General features: G+C 40.0%; 1 protein-coding gene across 1 annotated transcript in view; it reads left to right on the top strand.

Moving 5' to 3' along the window:
- Positions 1 to 10,867, top strand: part of LOC139764923 (E3 ubiquitin-protein ligase UHRF1-like) — a 116,043-nt gene extending 105,176 nt beyond the window's left edge. The window contains exons 12-13 of the mRNA XM_071692002.1: positions 4,504 to 4,650; positions 9,657 to 10,867. Coding sequence (XP_071548103.1) covers positions 4,504 to 4,650; positions 9,657 to 9,902 — 393 coding nt within the window. The 3' untranslated portion in view covers positions 9,903 to 10,867. The remainder of the gene's footprint in view (positions 1 to 4,503; positions 4,651 to 9,656) is intronic.
- The last annotated feature ends 16,136 nt before the right edge of the window (positions 10,868 to 27,003 follow it).

Raw genomic sequence — 27,003 nt, 5'->3', positions numbered from 1 at the left:
TATCGATAGGGTTGTATGGAGGAGGGTGGATGTGTTGGAAATGAAATGTTTGAGGACATCATGTGGTGTGAGGTGGTTTGATCAAGTAAGTAATGAAAGGGTAAGACGTGTGTGGAAATAAAAAGTGTGATTGAGAGAACAGAAGAGGGTGTGTTGAAATGTGTCAGAGGTGTAGGGAGGAAGGAGAAGCAGGAGACCAAATTGGAGGTGGAAGGATGGAGTGAAAAAGATTTTGAGCGATCAAAGCCTGAACATACAGGAGGGTGAAAGGTGTGCAAGGAATAGAGTGAATTGGAATGATGTGGTATACTGGGGTCAACGTGCCGTCAATGGATTGGACCAGGGCACGTGAAACGTCTGGGGTAAACCATGGAAAGGTCTGTGGGGCCTGGATGTGGAAAGGGAGCTGTGGTTTTGGTGCATTACACATGACAGCTAGAGACTGAGTGTGAATGAATGTGGCCTTTTTTGTCTTTTCTTGGTGCTTCCTCGCTGGGGGAATGCTGTTTTATGTGCAGTGGGGTGGTGACGGGAATGGATGAAGGCAGCAAGTATGACTATGTGCGTGTGTATATATGTATATGTCTGTGTATGTATACATTGAAATGTATATGTGTGTATGTGTGCATGTGTGGGTGTTTATGTATACATGTGTGTATGAGGATGGGTTGGGCCATCCCTTGTCTGCTTCCTTGCACTGCCTCACTGACACGGGAGACAGCGATTAAGTATAATAAATTATGTATGTATGTGGGTGGGTTGGGCCATTCTTTCGTCTGTTTTCTTGCGCTACCTCGCTAACGCGGGAGGCAGCAAGAAAGCAAAATAAAGCAAAAACCGCTTATAATGGTAAAATAAATTGAGGAACTATCTGTAAATTCACCTCTTTTTTGTTTCTGCAGTCATGAACAAATGTCCACATCAAGGCTGGGCCTTGATTGAAATATAGAGAGAATTATGAATTGGAAAAAGAAAAGACAAGGGAAAGTAATTTTTGAATTTTGGAGAAAGTGAAGAACCTGTCTTTTGAAATGTGGCAGGTCATAGTTATTAGGAAAGATGTAAGGTAGAGATTGTAGAGATTTCCAAATCTTTGACATGTAGGGAAAGAAGCAAGTATCAAAATGGCCCACCCTTGAGTTACTGATGGCCACATAGTAATCATGTGATGTAGAAGCTTGCCAAGTATTGGGTGGGCTGGCTAGTGGTGTGGGCACACAAGCAGCCAGCTCCCGGGAGCAAAAACCAAAGTAATAGCTATAGAATAGGGGAAAGTGAACCAACATTGTGGTGTAGGGTAAGGGGGTCAAGTTTGGAAGTTAGCTAGGGATAGTTTATAAGTCGGGCTGCTTTCGACTCTGTCAAGTAAGGATGCAGAGCTAGAACCACCCAAATGTGAGAGCAGTACAGTACTCCATACAAAGACCAATCAGTCTCTTGTATAAACAGAGCAACTGTTCAGAAGAGAAGTTTTGACATCTAAACACGACACCCAGTTTCTTAGAAGAAGATAGCTATTCCTGTAATGTGGGGTTTCCAAGAAAGAGTGAATGTTACAGTAATACCAAGTACATTCATTGAGTCAAGAGGTGGAATTACAGAACCATCAAAGGAGAGGCAAGAGTTGTGAGGAATTTGCGATAGAGAGATGAGTGGAAACTGGGTCTTGGAAGCATTAAAAGTAAGATTTTGTATACTCCAATATGATATCCTGTCTGAGTCTGAGTTTATTGAGAAAACTAAGTCAAGATGAGATGCAGATCAAGTGAGAGAAGAGGGAGCAGAATTGAGGATATGGATGAATGCAGTGTTGAGTCATTAGCATATGAGTGCATTAGATTTTTTGTGGAGGTGAAGAAATCATTGAAAAAAGGAGAAAAAGTGTCATGGATAGGATAGAAACTTCAGAGACACTGCTGTTGATGGAGAAAAAGGGGAAGGCTGATCCATCAACAACCACAAAAATAGATCGGTCAGAGAGGAAGCTAGATATGAAGGAGCAAAGTAAGGGAAGGAAGCCAAAAGCTTAGAGATGAGACCCCCAGTGCCACACCCTGTCAGAAGCCTATAGTAATGAAATAAGAAAATCGCTTTTAAAACTAATTTATATATTCTAACTACAAGTAAGGCACTACCTCCATAAAGGGAGATCACAGTGGTACTTATGTAAATATATTACACTCTACTGATATTTTCTACAATTGTGGTAGAGCTTGAAACAAGGCTCTATACTCAGCATCACTTCACAGACTGCCAGTACATGTCTTTCCTCCTTTCTGTTCTGAGCACACACAACATTGCAAACGTCTCCAGCTCTGCAACCTGATAGAAGCTGTAAAACTTCAACATGGCAAATATGTCATTGAGGATGCCAGCCCCTACAAATCGGAAGACTTCTTGAAGAGACGGTGCTGAATAGGAGGTCCTGGTAGCCAAAAGCAGAGGGTTTAGGGAATGTCATTTTATTTATACCATGTAGGAACATAATTTTTTTTTTTTTTTTTTTTTTTTTTCTCATCTTGGTTACATCCACACACATTTAGACACCCCAATCTGAGCCTTCGAGGAGGATGAGCACTCCCCGCGTGACTCCCTCTTCTGTTTCCCCTTTTAGAAAGTTGAAATACAAGGAGGGGAGGGTTTCAACAACCCCCCCCCGGGCTCCTGTCGCCTTCTACGACACGTGAGGAATGCGTGGGAAGTATATGTGTGTATGTGGACATGTATGTTTATACATGTGTATGTGGGTGGGTTGGGCCATTCTTTCATCTGTTTCCTTGCTCTACCTCGGTAACACAGGAGACAGCAACAGTATAAAATAAATAAATAGGAGCATGATGTCTCAGGTACTGCTTGACAGAATTATATGCAGTGTGATGCATAAGTTTTTCGTACAAAAATCTGCAGAAGTCATGCATGTATGCATCAAAAGTCCAAAATCACGAATAAAGCATGTCGCACATATTCACGTGACAGGTCTGTTAAAATGTTTACCTCCTACAAGGCAGACAGATAACAACCAGATAGCTTTTTGAGCTTCATTTTGAAAATGATAGCATTTTAAGGAGCACTGAATGTTCTGAAATCAATTTACTTCATATGAACAAGTTGGACAAATTACTTTTCCTAATTTTTCAAAAAAGTTGAGTGCTTTATCCCAAAAAATAGTGATGAGCAGGTTATATGATAAAGCGTTCCAAAACATTTCAGTTTAGCAAAAGAAATAAACATCACAATGTCCTGCCCTTAAGTTGCCACCAGCTACACAGTAATTGAATAATGCATTTACTTGCTGGGTGTTATGTGGTCTAGCTAATGGCTGGTATGCAAGCAGCCAGCTAATGGGATCAGAAACCAAATTTCTCATAACGTCTGTAAAGAGGGAAAGAGAATATTCAGTATAGCCAAGTGGAAGGGGATCAAGTTTCAAAATTAGACTGAGAAAGTTGATTATGTTAGATTGCTTTAGACTTGATACCATTAGGGAAGTACATGTGTCTAGAATTGCCTTAGATTTGAAGGATCCATCTGTCATTTTGTATAACCAGAAAAGGAGAATCTTTGGCAATGTAACATTTCTTTTTCTTGAAGAATAGCATTTATTTACTCATTCATAACTGCCCCAGACCATCTACTGGTGTTTCTGCAGCTCCAAGGTTGCAAGTTCTTTTCCAAGACTGTGCTCCCTTTTGCTAACTGACGGTGAATACAGCCTCACTAAAGGTGACGTTTCATTCACAGTGTACTCTTGAGCAGGTGTAGCTCAGCAACAGCTGAAGATGGTTAACAAAACAAATTACTTTGTACGAAAATGTGGATTAAGGTACATCTGGAAGAATTAGAGAGCAAAAAGAGATTGACAGCTTGAGTGAAATTATAATCGTTAGAAGTATATCAACAAAGGATGAGAGGAAAGTAATCATATACTGTGGAGGCATTTTTAGTATGAATGTAGATATGTAACTAAAGACAGAAGTCACAACTGGTTTGTCATCTTAGTGTTTGAAGTAAGTAATCATACATTGGTTAATCAATGCTGAAGTTTCTCATGTTTGCACCCTTTTGTCGATTTGTGGTGTACCTTTTATGGACAGAACAGTGCAGATATGTAAATTCAGACTGAACAATGTCATCTTGTGATTTGTGTTAATGATTTTCCAGTGATGCTCCCTTATCATGCTCCCTTACTTATTGTCTTTCTTCACTTGGTTACTTTATCGTAGTACCCTTGTTTCTTTCACAGTTTGGTTGCATGTCTTCATGTAATTCAGGCTGAAGGCAAACACTTGATGCATCAAAGATAATGTTACTAATAAGTATTTTGAATGTGTTGAGCATTGTTGGTTTCCATGCACTAAAATTTGTCATGACGAATATGGACTCCAGATTTTGTATGAACCATACTTTTTCTTTTCATTTTCTTTCCCACAGTATGGAGAAGTAGAGAAGAAAGTGGTTTATGTCTCAGTATCTAATGATTTAGAATTTATTGACTTGTTACAGGGAAAGTCCAAAGGAGCTTCTGAATCAAAGAAGAGAAAGAGCGCTGCCTTCACGTTAGACAAGAAAGTACAACACTTAATAGAACAGGATACAAAGAACAGAAAACTTTGGGAAGAAAGCAAATCATTGCAACTGGAAAGCCGTTCTGTAAGTAACTGTGATCTCTCATTCTGTTATTATTATATTATCCCAGGATAAGTAACTGTGATTCTGTTATTATTATACTACCCCAGGACCCCTTTGTGAAAGAGGTCTTGTTGATATAATCTCAGGAACCCCCATCTGGGGCTCCTACAGCTCCAAGGCTATGCTACTCATGAAAACAGGGACAAGATGGACTCCTTTTAAGTAAAAAGATTTTTGAAGAGAGCGTGCTCTTTCTTATTAACTGACTATAATACAGCCTCACCAAAGGTGACGCACCACTCACAGTGTAATTACATCCTCAAGCGGGTGGAGCCTGGCAACATCCTACCTTTGTTGTTATTATTATTATTATTATTATTATTTTTTTTTTTTTATACTATTCACCATTTCCCGCGTTAGCGTGGTAGCGTTAAGAACAGAAGACTGGACCTTTGAGGGAACGTCTTCAGCTGGCCCCTTCTCCGTTCTTTCTTTTGGAAAATTAAAAAAAAAAACGAGAGGGGAGGATTTCCAACCCCCCGCTCCCTTCCCTTTTAGTCACCCTCTATGACACGCAGGGAATATACATAATCACTGTTTCCCGCATCAGCGAGGTAGCGCCAAGAAAGAGACGAAGAATGGCCCATCCACTCATATACACAGTGAGAAACTGCAGAAGCTGGTGAATGAGTTTGGAAAAGTGTATGAAAGGAGAAAGTAGAGAGTAAATGTGAATAAGAGCAAGGTTATTAGGTTCAGCAGGGTTGAGGAATAAGTTCATTAAGATGTAAGTTTGAATGGAGAAAAATTGGAAGAAGTGAAGTGTTTTAGATACCTGGGAGTGGACTTAGTAGCAAATGGAACCATGGAAGCAGAAGCAAGTCACAGGATTGGAGAGGGGGTGAAGGTTCTGGGAGCGATGAGGAATGTATGAAGTTATCTCAGAGGGCAAAAGTCGCTATGTTTGAAGGAATAATAGTTCCAACACTATTATATGGTTGTGAGGCATGGACTATAGATAGGGTTGTACAGAGGAGGATGGATGTGTTAGAAATTAAATATTTGAGGACTATATGTGGTGTGAGGTGGTTTGATCGAGTAAGTAATGAAAGAGTAAGAGAGATGTCTGGTGATAAAAAGAGTATGGTTGAGAGAGCAGAAGAGGGTGTGTTGAAATAGTTTGGTCATATGGAGAGAATGAGTGAGGAAAGGTGGGGTGGGGTAGTGTCAGGAATGGATGAAGGCATGCAAGTATGCAAATGTACATGTGTATATGTCTATGTATGCATATGTAGATATGTACATGTTGATATGTATATGTGCATATGTGGGTATTTATGTGGTTGAGAGAGCAGAAGAGGGTGTATTGAAATGGTTTGGTCACATGGAGAGAATGAGTGAGGAAAGATTGACCAAGAGGATATATGTCAGAGGTGGAGGGAACTAGGAGAAGTGGGAGACCAAATTGGAGGTGGAAGGATGGAGTGAAAAAGATTTTGAGCGAACGGGGCCTGAACATACAGGAGGGTGAAAGGCGTGCAAGGAATAGAGTGAATTGGAATAATGTGGTATACTGGGGTCGACGTGCTGTCAATGGATTGAACCAGGGCATGTGAAGCGTCTGGGATGAACCATGGAAAGTTGTGGGGCCTGGATGTGGAAAGGGAGCTGTGGTTTCAGTGCATTAAAAATGACAGCTAGAGACTGAGTGTGAATGAATGTGGCCTTTGTTGTCTTTTCCTAGCGCTACCTCATGCACGCATGGGGTAAGAGGGTGCCATTTCATGCGTGGCAAGGTGGCAACGGGAATGGATGAAGGTGGCAAGTATGGATATGTACATGAGTATATATGTATATGTCTGTGTATGTATATGTATGTATACATTGAAATGTATAGGTATGTATATGTGCGTGTGTGGGCGTTTATGTTAATATATGTGTATGTGGGTGGGTTGGGCCATTCTTTCATCTGTTTCCTTGCGCTACCTTGCTAACGCGGGAGACAGTGACAAAGTATAATAATAATGATAATAAGAAATGTTTACAATGAGTGGATGGTCCATTCTTCGTCTGTTTCCTGGCAGTACCTTGCTGATGCAGGAAACGGCAATCAAGTATAATAAAGATGAATATAAAATATACACCCAAGCCTGAGCCAGGTACCCATTTAATAACTAACCCCTAGGGATGGATGAACAGCTGGATTGACTGCTGTAATCAGGATTCAAACCTATGTACTCGACCCTGAGCGGCCCATGAATGCATTACGGTCAAAAACACTGCTACATCAAGCATCAGTCTTCACAGAGTCTTGGTTTAAAACATACTCTTCAAATCCCCATATATTGTTTGGATGACTTTTTTTTTTCATACTTGTTCACTATTTCACATGTGAGTGAGTTAGTACCAGGAGCAGACAGAAAAAGACCACATTTACTCCCATCCATTCCCTAGCTGTCATGTGCAGTGCACTAAAACCACAGCCTCCAGCCCACAACCAGGCCTCACAGACCTTTCCGTAGTTTGCTTCAGCCGTTTCACATACCCTGGTCGACCCCTCTCTAGTACATCATTCTAATTCACTGTATCCCATGCACACCTTTCATTCCCCTGCATGTTTAGGCCCCAATCATTCAGTTTTTCTCTTTTTTACTCCATCTTTCTGTGTCCAGTTTGACAATTTTGTCTCCTCTTTGTTCCCCTTACCTCTGATACATATATCCTTTTTGTCAATCTTTCCTCACTCATTCTCTCCATATGTCCAGACTATTTCAACACACCCTCTTCTGCTCTCTCATCCACACTCTTTTTATTACCTCACATCTCTCTTACCCTTTCATTACTTACTCGATCAAACCACCTCCTCATATTGTCCTCAAACATTTCATTTCCAACAACACATCCTCGTCTTTAGCCCATGCCTATCATCCATGCAAAATATTCATCTTTGTCCTCCTAGATAACAATCTCTCTTTCCAGACATTCTCAGGGCTCCTTGAAGTTTTGCCCCTTTACTCTTATCCTATGATTCACTTCAGCTTCCAGGGTTCCATTTTTTGCCATGTCCACTCACAGGCATCTAAAACATTTCATAACTTCCAAATTTTCTTGTTAAATCCTACCCAAACTAACCTTTCCCTCTACTCCGCTAAACCAGAAAACCTTGTTTTTTTTTTTTTTTTTTTTTATTTATTTACTCTCAACTTCATCCTTTCGCATGCTCTTTCAAACTCAGTCACCAACTTCTGCAGTGTCTCTCTTGAATCCGCCATCAGTGCTGTGTTACAAACAAGCAGTAACTGACTTGCTCTCCTTATATTTCTCGTACATAGTTCTCTTCTCTGGGTTCTTACCTAATGCACTGCTGAATTATTGAATTATTATCTCCATATTCTGTAAGATTTATGAAAAATTTGCTGAAAAAATGGAATTCTTCCATAGTTCATGAGCATCTTCCATTCGGATTATCATTGGTGATTTTTGGTTGGGTAAATTAAACTGTACTTTTCATAAGTTTTCTTTGCATTTCTCATCAGTTGAGGTTTACTTAAGAACTGACAATAATTCACATATTCAGAAAAATAAAGATGAAATAGGTGTACAAATGACAGTCCTGCATAGAACAATAACTGTTCACGATCCCAGGAAGGCTAGCATCACCTTCAGTTGAACATATTCAACTTAAAATTAGTGAATGATGCAGTAAATTGTATTTTTGAAGTTTCCTCCACATTTCTCCACAGGTTCCAATCTACAATGTGAATTAATAAATTTCTTCATGTGCAATTCACCAAAACCACAGCACTTCTATTCATATCTAGTCCCAACAGACTTTTCCATGTTTTCCTTCTACTACTTCACATGCCCCAGTGCAGTCCATTGATAGTACGTAGCCCCCTTTATATAAAACCCACAGAAATAATGGCAAAAATTGGTAGTGCACTTAGAGTAAATAGAGGAGCTGAGATGGGGACACAAGCAAGGAGAACGTAATGCCTTTGGCAAAACTCAAAACAGTCAGTATATGATAAGTAGGTGGTAGTTGCTAGGCAGCCAGTACCACCTGCCTGGGTATCAGAAGGGCTAGTGACAGCTGCGTAGTGAGCCAGCACTTCAGCGGTTGTCAAGTTGCAACTCTGACCCAGGTAGCTGTCTTTTCCTTCTGCCTTATCCAGATGTGGACAACACGTATTCTGTCCACAAACATACAGTCTGTCCTTGTCATACATAACACTTGACAACACTTAACTCACATAGCTCATTCTTTGTAACTCCAGATTTTACTGTGGAGAGCACTGTGTGTTAGCCCTGCCTTTTGGCAAAATGGTAGGAGCAGTATTTAGGTCGGAACATTCAGGTAGGAGCATTAGGTAGTAGTAGGAGGTAGGAGCCTCTGCAAACACTGTGCTAGAGTTGCCCTCTGCCAGTGGCCTGTTAAGGGTGAGACACCAAAGACTGATAAGGAGCACTGTAGTTCACTAGTTATGGAGATTGTTGCCACGGCCATCCCTTGAAGGGAGTTCCAGTTGGAACGGGCGTCCTAGATATAGGTAGATAGAAATGATATGGTATGTTTATCATAATTTTGTGTCTATATTTTTCTACACCATTCTTATATCTAGGCTCTTGCATAACTCATGAACTAATGATATTTCACATAACGAGAAAAGCAATGGTGAAAATGAGTGAGAGAAATGTACATTCAACTTATACTCAGTGAATGACTTGGTAGAGTGTATTTCTTATGTATGTACTTTTACACACTTCTACAGTAGCTTCTTATCTAATGCATGAATTAGAAATTTACAGGTATTTGCAGAAAATTCTAATATAACCAAACTGACCAAGTAATCTTTGTCGTTTATATAGTTTCCTTTGACAGGCTCATGTTAGTATCTGCAACTTAATTGTCCAGGTAAAGGAAGTCTATTGGTCCTGAACTTTTTAGCTAACAGATACTCTGCCTGTACTGACATATTCATGTCAGATATGTGACTCTAACGATAAATACTTATTGTATCCCACAGCAGTTCCTAAGTGGCGTGGAAGAAAGGTTCCAGTGTGTCTGCTGTCAAGAACTAGTCTTCAAGCCTGTCACCACAGAGTGTAAACACAATGTATGTCAGCCTTGCTTACAGCGCTCCTTTAAAGCCAGTGTATTTACATGCCCATCCTGTAGGCATGACTTAGGTAAAGAGTATAAAATGGAAATAAACAAGCCATTAAGTGAATGTCTTGTGGCTCTCTTCCCAGGGTATGATGTTGCACGTTAGGCTGCTGTGTAATGTTTTGTTATTGTCATGTTTGATAAATGGTTTTATCGGAATGTCCATGCTTGAAATTAAGATGACGTTTTGATGAGAGTACTGTCCAGAGATTCTAGTTATTGTGATCTATATTTGTTAAATGATTGTAATTGAAAGTCATCTAAGACAATTTAAAAGTTGTATTTTATGGAGAAAGTAGTGAGAGCAAATGTCTGCATTACACGATATGACATGGGAATGATTGATATTAGATTCAGTCGAGATTTCTTTTTCCATACGTGATTACCATTTCCCGCACTAGCAAGGTAGTGTCAGGAATGGACTTCTTTTAAGAAAGGCTGCATCTGCTCACACTCAGTCTCTAGCTGTCATGTGTAATGCACTGAAACCATGGCTCCCTGTCCACATCCAGGCCCCATAGACCTTGCCATGGCTTATTCCAGATGCTTCATATACCCTGGTTCAGTCCATTGACAGTACATCGATCCTGGTATATCACATCGTCCCAATTCACTCTGTTCCTTGCATGCCTCTCCCCTCCTGTATGCTCAGGCCTTGATTGCTCAAAATCTTTTTCACTCCTTCGTTCCACCTCAAATTTGGTCTCCCATTTCTCCTTCTCCCAATTCTCCTTGTTCCCTCCACCTCTGACACATATATGCTCTTTGGCAATCTTTTCTCACTCATTCTCTCCATATGTCCAAACCATTTCTACACACACACATACACACTTTTATTACTACGCATCTCTTACCTTTTCATATCTTATTCTATCAAACCACCTCACACCACATATTTTCCTCAAATATTTCATTTTCAAAATATCCACCCTCCTCTGCACAGCCTTATCTATAGCCCATGCCTTGCATCCATATAATATTGTTAGGACTACTGTACCTTCCATCAGATAACAATCTCTCTTTCCACATATTCCTCACTGCTCCCAGAGGGTTTCCCCCCCTCACCCACCCTTTGACTCACTTCTGCTTACAGAGACATGTTTGTCATTATGTTCACGATACATATATTTTTCTTTCTTTCGTACCTGTTTGCCATTTCCCATGTTAGTGAAATAGCAACAGGAACAAGTGAAGAAATGGCCTCTAACTCTTCTGTATAATGCAGGAACCAAAGTCCCCTATCCACACTCACACCAGCTTAGTCTTATCCTCTTGCAGCACACCATCTCTTTTGTTCACACCAACTCTTAAATTCCTCTTTTCCCACATTTTCTCAAACTCAGACAGCAGCTTCAGGAATACCTCTCTTAAGTCTGCCATACCTGGTGAAGTCTTAGAGGTTTTGACCCCACAACTTGGGCCAACAGAGCTTTGTCATCGACAAACAGCATCTTATTCACCTCCCAATCCCATTATGCCATACTCACTCTTAAAATGCTTGTATTCAGGACTCACTCTTAAAATGCTTGTAGTCAGGTTCCTTCCCTTCTCATCAACAAATAGATTAAATAATCATTACAATATCACACATCCTTGACAGACATACAATCAGTATGAATGATACACCCTCCTTTCCTTACTAGTACATATCCCTAACTCTTTGTAAAAAACCCTTTTAGTGACTTAACTCTTTCCATATGTTCTCAGCACCTTCCACAAGGATGATATGTCATTCCTACAAATTGCTTTCTTCATAGCCATAAATATCAATCACAGTTTGCTCTTTCTCCATGTACTTGCTCTAAATTATTTGAGGCAACCCCACTTTATAGATCCTCTATATCCACAGGAGTGATGCTCCTTCCGACTCGGATGTTTTCTGCATGCTCCCACCTACTGTCACCACTCCCCATATACTATACAAGATATACTTACTGGACTTCCATGTCTCTCATTTAACATTTACTTTTGTCTTTCACCATCATATAAGGCATTTGTGCATGCATTCTGCCAGTCTTAAGCCCCTCACCTTGGGCTATGCAAACAATGAATTGCATAACTGATCAGGAAGTCACCCTCTTTCTTGCAAAACTCATCAGCAATCCTATCCACTCCTTTCACTTTAACACACTGTATCTTATATAATGCTTTCATTACCCCTTTTCACCAAACCATTCGCCCAGATTATTTTGTTCCTAATCCTAAACACACCACAGTCTTGTATTTCCCGACACATTCAGCAGTCTTTTGAAATACTCTTATTTTTCTCTCTCTCTCACTACAGATTGTACCATGAGCATGAGATACATTCTTTGTAGAATTTACGGGTCAGGACCCTCCAGCCATAAGGATTTCCGTTGTGGAAGTGCTAACCTTCACTCAGCTTTCACAGACTGCTTAATCACGATTACAGCAGCATCATCAGCTTACTAGAGTTCTGTCTTCAAAGATCCTACACTGTCAAGACGTGCTGCTGCCTGACTTTCTCCCCTACTTGGATTGGAATTATTGGTACCAATTCCCCTTGCTTATATTTCTTGTTCCCTAGTTTATCTTCTCAAAAATGTTTTGCTCAAACTAGTTGGTTTTCAGGGTGAAGGAATACTGGTAGTCCTCAGGTGGACACACCACTTTGGTGCCTGAAATTCTTTTATGTATTCAATTTCCTCTGATTTTTTTTTTTTAGTTGCTATCTCAGGATATAGTCCTTCCCACCCTCTTCAAAGTCGTGGATTCTGGAATATACACATATGAATTTTATCTTATATTTCTTTGGGGAGAGATTTTGAGGTGCCTAACAGATGATCTTTTATACTTGGAGACCTTTGTCTTTCCTCAAGAAATCTGATGTTTCTGACGTGAGTGAAGCCATGTTTAAAATTAGTCTCTAGCCTTTATCATAAGAATAAGGCTGATAACACTATTGCTTCTTTAAAGAAAGGCCTTCCACAACCCATATCATTGGGCTTTGGTATTAACCTGACAGGCGACAGATCCTGTTTGGGGTAAGCTTCTCCTGTCTTTCTTTTTCTTTCAAAGCCTAAGGGGAGCTTTCAAAAGTTATATACTTTTTCCAGCCTAATAGTTTTTCTGGTAGTTTAGCTCAACATCTTCACAGAAAACTATATCATAACCTTTGGTGTTCGTGAATTACACGATACAACCAGATACAAGAATTTTCGTTTCTGATGAGAAAAAAACTTTTAAATATAGGACCCTATTGTCATTCACTCTTGAAAGACATTATCAAGATAGCTTCAGTCCTTATGCCCAGTTAAATTGTTTAGGAACCTTTTAGACTTCACCATACATAATCAAGGAGTGGAAGTGGGTGGCTGGAAATCCTTCCTCCTGTATTGTTCCAAAACAAGGAACACTGCAAGGAGTTAAGTGAAGAATTTTCCCTCTGAGGCTTTGTCGTCTTTTCTTGTTGCTACCTGTCTCATGCAGGAGACAGTGAGTATATATGATAAACAAAATATATATACATGGCTAAGAAACTCATTTTGTTGGATAAACTGGAGTTTCATGCCAGAGAACATGATGTGAGAAAGAGGCTTCTACCTTAGCCTTCCTCAAAAATCTTCCCCAGGAGGAAATCAAGAAAAAAAGGTCTTTGGCACTCATCTTCATCTGACAGTACCTTAGTTAAGACGTATTCAGTCTACCTTACGTGACTGGGTATTCCTCAACCTGGAGAGTAAGATTACAGTGTTGTATTCATCATTGAAGACTTCTAAAAACCCTCCTCCTTCATGTGTATATCCTTATGCTCATGGGACGGATGAGAGAGGAGAGAAATATCAGTTTAGAAATTTGAGAAACCTCTTCTTTCTGAAGAAGTGTCTTGCAAGCATTTCATCCTTGTGTTCCTGTCTCTTCTCTTTCCTTCAAATCTTCTTTCTCTACCCACTATAACCATCTTTGGGTTGGCAGTTGCAATCTTTCAGTTGTGAGCTCTTATAGGTTGAAAGTGAATAGGTCAAGGATGTCAGCACCATGGCAGTCAGTGATGGGTGAAGGTGGGCCCCGCCCGAGATGATGAAGTGCCACAATCATGATGAAAGGTTTAGTGGAAGGTGAGCAGTGATGGGTGAGGGTGGGCCTGAGACAAGCAAATTGTAACAGTCACAGTCAGATGTTTCATAGAAGGTGAGCAGAGGTTGACACTTCCATACCAGAAATAATGAGGGCTGGATTTCACATGGCTGCCTCGAAGAGATAAGGATTTGCAGTTGAAAAAAAGAAAACATTTGCTTTCCTCACCGGTTCCTCCATTTGTAATCTTGTTCTTTTCCTGAAACCACATTCATTATTTGAACTCACATTCACAATCTAATAATGCCTGCTGACCCAAACCTCACTTGTGCATATATGTATGTTTTTTAAACCGTTCACCAATCATTGATTTGCTTACAGCTTGATAAGCTGTTCCCTATTTTCATTTATGCAGAGTACTCCCTGCCCCCGGGACATTCACACATAGATCTTGTACCTGTGTGTTGTGGCTTACCTCTTCCTTCTCATGGAGGAAAGTAGAAAACATAATCTTTTATGAAAAATCTCTGCTTGACTCCTCATGTTCCTTTTAGAAAATGATGATAAAAGGGAGGTGATAAAGAGAAATTAATTGGTATTTAGTTGCCATTGTTAATCTGAATTTTTACACATGAGTACTTGAGTTTTAGGACTTGATTTTATTCATCAGTCATGTAGACTATGTATCTGTTACTGTTAAATGAACTAGGGAATTTTTGTAAGCATGAATAGAATCTAGCTAAGTATTTCAAACAAATTTAGTGTCTCAAGTCTAGAATCACAGGAAAAATTAACCATTTAACTTTCGTATTGCAAACGCTGAAATTGCCAGTCATAACCTTGCATATTTTATACATGACCATGGGTTCTCATGTTCATACTTAATTTGAACACTTGTTAAACTAAAGGTAAATGGTAAATTTTGCCCAAGTCTGAACTCTTGGAGATACTGCATGCATTGTGCCTCCAATTGTGGACTTGAAACATTTTTAATGAGACATTATATTTTTTTAATTCAAATTTTACATGGTTCGGTAATATGAATAAGGATATAATTGGTCAATTTCACTCCTTTACCTGTATTGTAATAAACCAATTGATTTTACTTTATATTTTGTCATTTTTTAGATTTTTCTTTTAGAAGTTAAAATAGAAGGGGAGGGTTTCCAGCACCCATCTCCCACCTCCTTAAGTCGTCTTCCACAACACATAAATACATGGGAAGTATACGAGTCGATAGGTCTTTCTTTGACTGTTTCTGGTGCTACCTCACTGATGCAGGAAACAGACAACGTATAACAAAGATTTTTAGATTTTGTATTATAACAGCATAATATCAGTATGGAGTCTTAATGAGCCACACACTTTTGATCAGTGTGTGTGTACTGTTTAACCTGGTATTGTTATAAATTGAATAACCTAAAGCGGGCTTAGTTTACCATAATTATATTCATTTAGATTAGAATATTGTCATCATCTCAGATATCCAACCAATGCCAAGGTATATGATGATTTGGATCTCAATATCTTGCCATCATCTCTTCACACACTGTTAATACTCTTAATAGAGTTTAGGTGTTATACTTTTAGATATACTTAGGTTAATTCTGCACTATTTATACAGCCATAGGTTTTGTGATCTCTCTTCGTGATATGTAATTTTTTTTTTTTCTACCAGAAGGCTCCGTTTTAGATTTAAAATATTATCTGTGGCATATCACCAAGGTAAGAAGATTGTGGCTTTCTTGGTTACATTTATGTACAACTATTCATGAACAATACTGTGTGCCTTTATATTTTCGTACAAATGTAACTGAAAAACTTAGTGTGTATATTTATGGAAAAGATTAGCAGGATAGACAAAAATAGATGGTGTAAGGTTACTTGATGCGAAGAAATTAGTAACATGCGTGCATCAAAGCCGTTTAGGATGGTATGGCCTCACAAAGTATGGCAGATGATCACTTGTAAAGATACATCTTAATACAGTCAGAGGTACAGAGAGGAGAGAGAGAGAGACCATAGAATGGATGGATGTATGCAAAGGGAGTTTATTTGTGCCACAATATTAGTTGAAACTTTAGGATTAGGTTATATAATTTAGGCTTATAATCCCAGCACTGGAGCTTTTATGGCTGTTTAGCACTTTGAAACTTTAGGAGCAAATGCAGTGAAACATTTTGTATACAGAAGGTGTGAATGGACATTGGTCTTTCTCAACAAATCATCCCTTTGTGTGAAGTATATATGTAAGATGCATCTTCAGTGTGGAAGTCCTACTTCATTTGTATGACCTTGGGCAAGGGCTGAGGATGTGTATAACTTATGTCATTGGCAATGTGTACCTGCTGTGTGCCATGTAACTGGACCTCATCGATAGATAAAGAGATACGAGATAATTTATAGACCGTAAATATTCACATTTTACTTTATATGTATTTTACTTCATTTTTACAGTATGAGGAATGCATGAAAAGCATGAAATTCCAGTCATTATATAACACATATATAATACACTTTCAGTTAAAGACATTGTCCAGTTTTCTTTATGCTGCTTATATTCATGAGATTTAGATGTGGAAATATGTAATAACATTCTTTTTTTAAATATGCTTGTATTTCATTCACAACCTAATAGCTTATTTCATAGACTTGATAAAGAAATGAATGTAGTCTCAGGATTCTGGTGTGAAGGGTGTAGAATGGGTTCCCAACCTGGGGGTCGCAAAGGGTTGCTAGGGGTAGCAAAGCCTTGAGAGAATGTGGATATTTTTCCTTATACATGTCAGTCTTGGCAGAAATTGAGAGTCTAAGGCACTATGGGCCCTAGGCTATTCATGCTAGGCTAGGGTGAAGGACAAGATGGTACATCCTGTACAGATTTTCATGTATCACTAAATAAATGGTAATGTCTGGGTTTTCAACACTTGTCCAAATCAAAACCAAGAACAGAAGCAGACTGGATGTGGAGGATGACACGAGACTGGCTCTCTCAAGCAACCAGCCATGCATCACAAGACACTCTTCTCATGCAATACCAGCCATGCAACTAGCTAGGTTGGAGAGTTGATGAAATAATAGGTATCAGCAAGTAAAAATAGGAAGTTGGTTTAATAAACTTAAACATACGTATCGAAACTGTATGATGTATCATAAAAGCAGTAAAAACTATATTATTTTGCTGTTTCATGTTTTCACTTCTCTCAAAAGGGATTGTCATATGACTGTGAAACTAAAGAGGCTAATATGGGATGGGAAGTCTCAAGTGCTGTGGTATTTTGAGAAAGGGACTGTGAGCAAAAAGAGGTTGGGGCCCACTGGTTTAGAATGACTATTTTTTTGCATGTGCCATATGATGAAAGAGAAGGGTAGGTTAATGATAACCTCTGGGAGAGAAAAGTTACAAAGGATGAAGACCAATAGAAGAAATTTGACATTTTGCTGACAAGGGAAAGTTAACACACAGCTCTTACTTGATGAGCAGTTCTCTCTCCACTGCCAGGTATGTCCCATAATTGTCAGTCCAAGTCCTGGGACTGAACCACGTTTCTAGTTTTCTTAGATCTTTCTCTAATTCCATATATGAAGTGAATGAATAGGAGTACAATATTGTTGGAGAATTTTTCATTCCAAGGAAGTCCAATTCCAAGCTACTTATGACTGCAGTGCTGCTTTGACTATAATTCCAAGAATTTCTTACTTCTCCAATAAATAACCTAAGCAACATTTTTGCCAATCTCTTGAATATCTTATATTTTACGGGGGAGAGGTGCATCACAATGGTTATGTTACATTATCTTGTGTATTACATATGATAGCTAGAGAATAGATGTGAGCAAATGAGACCTTTATTTGTCTGCACCTGCCACTTTCTCACTTACACAAGATGGTGCACAATCATACAAAAGAAAATTTCATGTTTGATAATTGCTTCCCGCATTAGTGATGTAGTTCCAGGAACATGCAAAGAAAGGCCACATCTGCTCACATCTATTCTCTAGCAAAAATGTAATGCACCAAAACCATAGCTCCCTATCCACAACCAGGCCCCCATAGGACTTTCCATGGTTTACCCTGGATGCTTCACATGGTTCAGTTAATTGACAGCACATCGTTCCAATTTATCCCATGCATGCCTTTCACCCTCCATGTTCAAGCCCCAATTGCTCAAAATCTTTTTTCACTCCATCCTTCCATCTCCAATTTGGTCTCCCGCTTCTTCCCTCCACCTCTGACACATATATCATCTTTGTCAATCTTTCCTCACTCATTCTCTCCATGTGTCCAAACCATTTCAACACACCTTCTGTTCTCTCAACCACACTCTTTAATTTCCACACATCTCTCTTACCCTTTCATTACTTACTCGATCAAACCACTTCACACCATTTATTGTCCTCAAACATTTTTCCAACATTCATCCTCCTCCACAAAGCCTTATCTATAGCCCATGCCTTCCATCCATATGGTATTGTTGGAACTACTATTCCTTCAAACATACCCAATTTTGCCCTCCCACATAACATCAACTTTTTCCACACGTTCTTCAGAATCCAAAGACCTTTCGCCACCTCATCCACCCCATGCTTCTCTACCACTTCCATGGTTCCAATTGCTGCCATGTCCACTCCCAGGTACCTAATACACTAAATGCCTCGATTTTTCTCCATTCAAACATATCTCAACAAACTTGTCCCTCAACCCTACTGAACCTAATAACCTTGTTCTTACTCACATTTATTCTCAACTTTCTCCTTTCACACAATTTTCCAAACTCAGTCACCAACTTCTGCGGTTTCTCACTTGAATCAGCCACCAGCGCTGTATCATTGGTGAACAACAACTGACTCACTTCCCAGGCGACCTCAACCCCAACAGACTGCATACTTGCCCCTATCTCCAACTCTAGCATTTACCTCCCTAACCATCCTGTCCATAAACAAATTAAACAACCATGGTGTCATCATGCACCCCTGCCACAGACTGACCTTCACTGAGAACCAATCACTCTCCTCTTCCTGCTTATACATAAGCCTTGCTATCTATCTACATCACTGACACATGTTCCATTCTGGAACTCCCTCAAGGGGTGGCCAAGGAATTAGTCTCCATAACTAGTTAAATCCAGTGCTGCTTCTTAGCTTAACAGGTAATGGCCTGTTAAGCTAAGAAGTAGCACTGGATTTAAACTAGTTATGGAGACTACTACCTATGATCCTAAATTACACCCATGATAAAACTTCTTATTACATCTAGCAGCTTGCCTCCCACACCATATATTCTTAACACCTTCCACAGAGCATCTCTTATCAACCCTATCATATGCCTTCTCCAGATCCATAAATACTACATACAAATCCATCTGTTTTTCTAAGTATTTCTCACATACATTCTTCAAAGCAGACACTTGATCCACACTGCTCTTCTCCGGTCTGATGTTCTGTACATGCCTTTATCCTCTCAATCAATACTCTCCTACATAATTTCCCAGGAATACTCAACAAACTTATGCCTCTTTAGTTTGAACACTCACCTTTATCCCCTTTGCCTTTTCACTATGCATGCATTCCACCAATCCTCAGGCACTTCACCATAATCCATATATACACTGAATATCCTTACCAACCAATCGACAACACAGTCGCCCCCTTTCTTGATAGATTCAACTGCAATACCATCAACTCACCACATTTCATCTTTCATAAGGCTTTCACCACCTCTTCTCTCTTCACTAAGCCACTCTGTGTGACTTGCTTTGCACACCACCCTGACCAAAACACTCCATGTCAGCCACTATATCATCAAACAAGTGTACATTAAAGTCCTTCAAAATACTCGCTTCATCACTACCTGTTAACACTCCCCCTTCTGTCCCCTTCACCGACAATCCTCGGTGTTCTCATTATTTCACACCTTATTAACCTCCTTCTAAAACACTTATCCTCCCTCATTTACTGACACTTACTCACTCTAACTCTCATTTGCCCTCTTTTTCAACCCCTCCATCTTCCTCTGGATCTCCTGCCACTTTCTCTTATACATCCCCCAATTATTTGGACTCCTTCTCTATAACTTACATCTAAATGCCTCTTTTCTCTTTCACTAACCACTTAGCTTACTTCATCCCACCACTCACTACCCTTTCTAATCTGCCCACCTACCACCTTACGCATGCCACATGCATCTCTTGCACATGCTATCACTGCTTCTCTAAATACCTCCATCCTCATCCACTCCCCTTGCTTCATTTACTCTCACCTTTTGCCATTCTACACTTTGTCTCTCTCAGTATTTCCTCAAACAAGTCTTCCAAGTTCACTTACTCTCACCAACAGTGTTTCCTCTCACAGCACATTTACATCCAAAAGTTTCTCTATTTGCCTGTCAATACAGAATCCAATAAAGCATCATACACCACTGGTATATACCTCAGAATTGACGTGCAAGTTATCTTCCATAAGATGATTTCAAATCTACAACATTATTCTTGACACTCAATTTTTGCCTTTATTTCTTTTCACACGTTCTTCATCCAATAATGCGTCATATAGCACTAGTATATACCTCAGAATCGACATGCAAGTTATCTTCCCTGTTAAGATGATTTCAAATCTAGAACATTATTCTAGACGCTCTCAATTTTTGCCTTGATTTCTTTTTCACACGTTCTCCATCTCCCTTCCCCCCCACATGCACACACACAAACCACTGTATATACTAGTTCACCCAAGTGACAGCACCTCATCCCCTGTAAAGTATACCTACCCAATTTGTTCTTATCCTCCTATACCCTCTTGCATATTCAGGCCCCAAGCCTTCAAAGCATCTTTCACTCCATCCTTCCACCTCCTCCCTAGTTCCCCATTTACTTTCTGCCTTGCACTTCAAACATGTATACCCTTTCAGTCATTCTTTCCTCATTCATCCTCTCTGTGCCCAAACCATTCCTCTTACTATATCATTCCTTATTCAATCTACCCTCTGGAGTTACAATACATATTGTCCTAAAACATTTCATTTCAAACACAATCCTTTACATTTTTTGTCCTAAGACCATGCCTCGCATTCACGTAACAGTTATGGGGCTAATATACCACCAAATACACCCATTTCTGCCCTAAAGACAGTGATCTCTCTTTCCACACATTCCTCAATGCACATGGGACCTTGGGCCCCATCTCACCCAGCCTACAACTCACTTCAGCTATCAAGGTTCCATTTCTGACCATATCCAATCCTTGGTAGCTAAAACACTTCACTTTCTCTAAGTTCTTTCTATTCAGACTCATACTCCCAATAACCAGTCTCTCATCACCACTAAACCTAATAATCTTGCTTTTATCCACATTTATTTGACTTTCTCCATGCACACTCACCCAAACTATGACACCATCTGCAGTTTTTCACTTGAATCTGCACCATGACATCAGCAAACCCCTGACATACCTCCTAAGCCCCTCTACACCCAGGACAGTTAATAGTTGTTCCTCTCCATGACCCTCATATGCACTTCCCTCACCACTCACTTCATCCATAAACAAAATAAACAAGTGGAAACATTAATGTACCCCTCCCAAACACTCTTCTTCACTTGGAACCACTCGTCGTCTCTTTCCACTGTACACATACCTTACACAATAAAAATTTCACTGCTTCCAAAAGCTTTTCTCCCATGCCATACAAGTATATTTGCAGCACCTTCCACCAAGCATCTCTATCAACCTAACCATATGCTTTCTCAAGACCCATAAACACCACATAAAACTCCTGCTTCTGTATTTCTCACAAACTTCTTCAAATCAAACACCTGATCCCCATTTCCTCTACCACTCCTGAAGACACACAGTTCCTCCCTGATCTTAGATTCTGTGCATGCTACCACCCTCTCAATCACCACTTGTCCAAACAACTTACCAACAAGAAGTCAACGAAATTGTACCTCTGTAATATAAACATTCACATATTTCTACTTTACAGTGGCAGTACATGGCCATTCACCAACAATCAAGCACTTCATCATCAGCCACATAGTGAGAATAAAAAACAAACAGCAATTTAATTGCTCCATTCTTAAAGAAAATCAATGTCAACACTCCACTCCAGCCACCTTGCAGAACTTAATCTTATGCAAACTTTTGCCACCTCTTCTCTATTTATCACTTGTCAAGGTACTCCACAGTATGCCTCCATGTCCAGATCATCCCACATCTGCCACCACATCATAAATACTGACTATTTCCTCATCACTTCACCTGTAAACACCTCGCTCTTAACCCTCTCCCCTGATTTTCCCCATTTATTCTTGTTTCCCTCAGTATTAACCTTTCTTGAATACTTTCTCATTCCCCTGAAATTTGCCCCCTTTTTCAGCTTCTGCACCTTCCTCTTAACTTCGTATCACTTCTCGTATGTATCTCTCAAGCACTTGCAGGGGAGTTGCTGAATTAAAAAATGAATGTGAAATAAAGATGGAAAGAGCATTTTGAAGAACTGATGAATGTGGGAGAAGGTGAGGCAGAAGTTGTTACATGCACAGGTATGGAGGATGAAGGAAGAGTATACAAGTGCAAGGGCCAAAAGCAAAAAGGGAGACAAGAAGGGCAATAATGAGGCTAAAGGTAAGAAAGGCACCTGGAGTGGATGCGATTACAGCTGAAATGCTGAAGTTTGGATGAGAAAGCACAATTGAGCAGATGCATCTGATATGTAATTTGGCATGGAAACAAGGCTGTGCCTTGGGATAATATGAAAGCTATTACTGTTCCTTTCATCAAAGGAAAATTTTAGTGCTGAGGATGTATTTAGCAATTATGGGGAAATAAGTCTTAATTATACCAAGAAAAGTGTATGCGAGAATATTAATTGATAGAGTGACTAATACAGAATAAGTGAGAAAGGGGACATAAGAAAGGTAGATGTGTGGATCTGATTTTTGTATTAAAGATGACCACGGAAAAGTATTTAGCGAAAGGTATGTAGATGTACGCAGCTTTTATGGATCTGGAGAAAGTGTATTACTTTGTCGAATATAATGTTTTATGAGATGTGTTAAGGATATATGTGATGGGTACAACTTCTGGATGGTGTGAAAGACTTCTTCAGAGGAACAAATGCTTGTGTGAGAGTGGTTGGAGAGTTGAGCAAAAGTTCCAATATACACGTAAGTGTGAGGCAGGGCTGTGTGATGTCACCATGGCTTTATGATACTTATATATATGAATGTAGTGATAAGAGAGATGAAAGCAAAACTAGGGAAAAGGGGTGCCGAGGAGTGTGGTGGTGAGATACAGTGGCTGATGGCAAGCCTGTTTCTGGATCATACTGTGTTGTTTACCAAGACTGAAGTGGAGTTGCACAAGGTTGTAAGCAAGTTTTATGATGTGTGCAACCATAGGCAACTGAAGATAAATGCAAGTAAAAGTAATGGTGTCTGAAAGGAAACGAGTGAAAGTAGAAATTTTGTAAAACCATATAGAGAGTGAAAGAAGAAAGTGTATAAATTGTGTTTTGGATATGGGGTGAGAAAGGCTGGATGAGGTGAGAGAATTCGAGTCTTTAGTAGCTGTCTTGGGCAAGTTTGGTAAGAAGGAAAAGAGCAGTACAGGTTAGAAGTCACCAAGTCCCTTAATAGAATAATGAACGATACAAGTGTAAGACAGAAGTGAAGAGAGGAATAAGGGACAGCATAGTCCTCCCAAACCTGACCTATGCAGCTGGAACGGAGGTCACAGAGTCGCAAACTTCTTCAAAACACCTGATCCCCATTCCCTCTACCACTCCTGAAGACACACAGTTCCTCCCTGATCTTAGATCCAGGTGGTGGAAATGAGATATTAGAGAACATGTGGTGTTACTAAATGGAATTAAGAAAGAAATGAAAGGGTGTATGAGAGATGTGGTATGGCAGGGAATGCAAAGGGAATGAACTGTGGAGTGGTTGAGTGGGTGAAACATAATACATTGTGGTTTGGGCAAGTGAAAAGAATGCAAGACTGGAGTTTGCATGTATAATATTTCAAATAAGGGGATTGGTGTGAGGGAGACCACCTGTGACATGGGCAAATAGGGTGGATGAATACTCATGGGAGAGAAATGGCGAATACATGGAATGGAGTATGTGATGGAGGCATGCAAGGACAGGAATAAGTGGAGACTTGCCATGGCCATCCCTTGATGGGAGTTCCATCAAGGAACAGGCATCAGAGATACAGATAAATAAATAGACTTGCACTCCTTCCTTATAAGTATTGCCCATACTCCTCTCTTTCAACAGCAACTTTATCACCCATAATTCAGCACCCTTTCTCACCAACCCACCTCCTCATGCTACACACCTAAGTTTCCCTTAATACCTCCCCTTCCTCACGCATTCCCTTGGCATTGCTTACTCTCACTCAGTGCAATTCTACATTCAATCTTTTCACACAATCCTTTTCCAAGCTCATTAACTTTCACCACCATGTTCTCCTGTACCATTTCCTCTTCCCCAAAGTCCCTCATAAATCTTCACCCCTGCCTCACCAGGTAAAGATCAGACATCCCACCAGCTGCCCCATTCAGCACAATCACATCCTCGAGTTTCTCTTTTGCACATCTATCAGTTTGTGTGTAATCTAATGAAGCCCACTTCCCAACTTTCCCTCATTTTAATCCTGTTATCAACAATAATTTCCTTTTTCAGCTATCAACAAGCACATTACCCACTCTCGCATTCAAATAACCCATAAATGAAACCCGATCTCTAGTATCAAAATTGCAGACACACAAGCAAACTAATATTCAAGAATAAGTTGTGATGTTACCAAGAGCCTCTCTCCATAGACTCCTGCATGGATATGAAAATTCCTTATGAGCAGTGCTTGGATGAGCCAGTACAACCAGCGATACGGCAACGTCAAAGGTGACTTCACTTGCCATGCTGTGACTTCACAGCCCCATGCTGTATGTTTAAAGCATTTACTTCAACCTAGAAGCCCCTTCTACTTTCACAAGGCTCCAGCGGCCAGCAACTTCCACCATTCATGAAGTACTCAATAGTGATGATTTTACATGCACAGAATGCACACCAGTTGAGTAGTAAGAGTTAGGTATCTTTGTTGTGGTAGTTGCAACATGGCTGTGAAGAGTCTAGGATTATGAAATGGCCTTTGTAGTGTTATAAGGATGTCCTAACTGGACAAGATAGTGTCGCATATTTGTCTGGGTTGTGTGGCTTCTGATAGGTGTATTTCTGGAATTGGGGGAGTGGTTGCTTACTGCCTGTCAGGTTATTCTAAGAGATTGAGGATCGTGAAGTAAAGATCGTTTAAGTGTGAAGCAAGGGTAAGCTTTTCCTTTCTGCTTGGGGGTGGTGGTTAGATATGAAGTGGTTTAAGTGGGATGGGGTCAAGTGTAACTACAGATAATTTAGTGCCAAGCATGTTAAGGTGGAACTGTACCGCCCCATCCCTGAGCCTTTAGTAAGACATGTTAGCCTGGTATCTATGTGTAAACCAGTCACAAGCAAAGGACGAACACCTAGATTTGGTGTAGGCCAACTGCCATACCCATGAGGGTTCAACCCCAGGCTGGGCCATGCTGGTTTGTCATTAGTAATGCTTATCTTTTCAACCAAGAGGCCAAGGATGTGATATCTATTACCAGTATTAGCATACAGGATGGGAGCTGTAATCAGTTGAAGCCATCTAAGTTGTGAGATATCAGTGTGTAGAGTGCTGGAGGAGTGTTTGGTTCTGAAGCAAACTTGTTTGGCTGAAACTGGGGTGTCTGTTTGACTCTACAGATAGTTCTTCAGTTTGAATATGGAGGGCAGATGTAACATAGGGCAGGATAAGGAGGGAGAAATATATAGTTTGGAGATTTTTACAATTGGTATTACAATGGCAGGTTTCTAGATGTTAAGGATTTTGTTAGGGCTGCCATGAGTGGTCTGTGGGGCCTGGTTGTAGATGGACAGCTGTGGTGTATTATTTCACACCTGATGCTACCCCAGTATACAGGAAACAGAACAGGTATGAAAGAATATTCATTCCATCTCCAAGAGTCCTTTTTATCCTCTAGAAGGCTCCCAAGATCACAGGTCATACAGTCCAGTGACACGAGTGTCAACGGGAAGAGGATGTACAACAAATGATCAATGTTCAGTCTTCACTGATATTTACATTGCAAGTATGGTCTTGATATTTGTTGCTCAGAAATTGTAGAATTGCAGGGATGGGCGATGTCCAAACATTAGGCAAGACAGTGTTACTCGCGTACGACTGGAAAGTGTTTTCAAGATGCGTGTGTAAGTGGTGTGGCAGCTTTACGACAGACTTGGGACATTGTTTAATAGTTGTCGGGTCTTTTAAGTAGGTATATGTTCTGTAAGTGTTGGAGGATCTGTAAGCGAAGGTCACTGAAGCACATGGGTTGGGTTAGCCTTTCATTACAGAGAATGGGGATTAGTAATTAAGTTGTTTCTTTTAGAGATGTTTGGTGCAGTTGCATAGCATCTTAAAGTAGGATTGTACAAGGAATTTTTTGTTGTGTAACTGTTTAGCATTTGTGGTTACTATAAAGCCAATGATTGTTCTAAATGCTCTGTTTTCTGTGATTTGCAACTTCTGATTGTTCTAAATGCTCTGTTTTCTGTGATTTGCAACTTCATTTATATATGTCTGTGTAGGTGTGGACAACCAGGTAGGTGAGGCATAGTCCAGGGTGTAGCAGATGAATTGTGTAAGATACTAAGGAAATCTATTCTTGTCGATATCTGTTAGCAATCAGTGTTCTGAAAGTGCTTAGCTTGTGGTTTGGGCCCATTGTAGATCCAAGCTGAAACTTAACACACACGCAAGTCTGTTCCACAACCTTCTTACTGCCAAATAGTGATGGATAACAATCACTGTGCCCCACATTTCATCATACAAGCTTGATCTCAAAATACTTTTATAAATGAAACTGATACAAAATCTTACTGACACTTGGTAATGCTGACCTTCGAGTCATGAAGAAATCCATCCAGAACTCTGGTCATGAGGAAGAAAAGATATCTCCATAAGCAGCAGCAGCAGCTTAGACCTAAGGACAAAGTATGCAATGGGGGCTTTTTGTACACTTCTGTACACCAAAGATAATACGTGTACCCTACCATAATGCAATCCTTTCAGTAGAACTAAGGCTGTACT

This window comes from Panulirus ornatus, chromosome 51 (genome assembly GCF_036320965.1).
Source record: "Panulirus ornatus isolate Po-2019 chromosome 51, ASM3632096v1, whole genome shotgun sequence".
Classification (NCBI taxonomy): Eukaryota; Metazoa; Arthropoda; class Malacostraca; order Decapoda; family Palinuridae; genus Panulirus; species Panulirus ornatus.
This window is presented reverse-complemented; position numbering and strand designations above follow the sequence as displayed.